At 53.2% G+C, this 1,125-nt stretch overlaps 1 protein-coding gene across 1 annotated transcript; it reads left to right on the top strand.

Annotated features, from left to right (window-relative positions):
• The first annotated feature begins 657 nt into the window (after positions 1 to 657).
• On the top strand, positions 658 to 971 carry LOC104269644 (feather keratin Cos1-2-like). The gene has a single exon (XM_009867031.1). It carries the CDS (start codon positions 663 to 665, stop codon positions 969 to 971), a length of 309 nt encoding a protein of 102 aa, XP_009865333.1. The 5' UTR covers positions 658 to 662.
• Positions 972 to 1,125: the final 154 nt, after the last annotated feature.

A 1,125-nucleotide genomic window follows, 5' to 3' on the forward strand; every position in this document is an offset into this window, starting at 1 on the left:
ATTCCTGCCCAAGAATTCATGAGGCCTTTCATCCCAGTGCTTTGAGGAAGACTCTGTTGGGGAATGGGCATAGCATAAACCTGGAAATGAAAGGGCAGCAGTGCAGGAAATAAAACCACAGACCGTATCATCGGCTGGGAGGGGTTTGTTTGTCAGAAAATTGTTGTCTCTGCCAAGGGTGCCTCAGGTCCCGCGGCAATGAGGGGTAGGTATAAAAAGCAGCTCAACTCTCTACTTCCTCATCCACTTCTCCTGTCTCCTCCTCGGAATCAGGTGAGTCTGAAAACCCTTCTCTTGCTCTTCCAAAGGGAAATCTACACTCAACGGATGTCTCAGCTGATGTTGTCTTTGTTGTACGTTGGGACTTTGGGTGGCTTGTCATGACACAGGGAAGCGGGGGAAATGTCTGCCTTCTTGGGATGTGACTGAAACAGCTTGTGGTTTGTGCACTAGGATAGGGTTTTGTTGCATCTGCGTGCTCTTCGTAGGGTCTTGGCTGAATGAGCCATTGAAGAGAGTGAGGCTCCTGGTACAGACTCCATCTTTCCACTCATTTAAAGTCTTGGTTCCTTTGTGACAGCATAATCAAGCTCCTTCTCATCAATTACTGTCTCCTCCTTCCTCTCTGTCCTCTCTCTCAGGTGCACCTCCAGACCAAAGACATGTCCTGCTGCACCCCGTGCGTACCCTGCTGCCAGCCCTGTGGCCCAACCCCACTGGCCAACAGCTGCAATGAGCCCTGTGTGCGGCAGTGCCAGAGCTCCACCGTTGCCATCCAGCCCTCCCCTGTGGTGGTGACCCTGCCCGGACCCATCCTCAGCTCCTTCCCACAGAACACCGTTGTGGGCTCCTCCACCTCCGCTGCTGTTGGCAGCATCCTGAGCTGTGAGGGCGTGCCCATCAACTCTGGGGGCTTTGACCTCTCCTGCATCACCAACCGCTACTGTGGCAGGAGGCGCCCCCCCCGCTAACCAATAAGGTCTCACAGGATCTCAGAATATGGTGCTGGACAGAGGACTGAACTTTGAGCCATTATTTTAAGAGCAACTGACCATCTCTTGCCTCTCCTGCAAGGGGAAGACTGAGACCAGTGGCAGGGATATCTGAAAACATGGCCACTGTCTA

This window comes from Apaloderma vittatum, unplaced genomic scaffold (genome assembly GCF_000703405.1).
Source record: "Apaloderma vittatum isolate BGI_N311 unplaced genomic scaffold, ASM70340v1 scaffold8523, whole genome shotgun sequence".
Lineage (NCBI taxonomy): Eukaryota > Metazoa > Chordata > Aves > Trogoniformes > Trogonidae > Apaloderma > Apaloderma vittatum.

Excerpts from the sequence above, each read along its gene's own strand:
- LOC104269644 (XM_009867031.1), top strand. The coding sequence starts at position 663 with ATGTCCTGCTGCACCCCGTGCGTACCCTGCTGCCAGCCCTGTGGCCCA.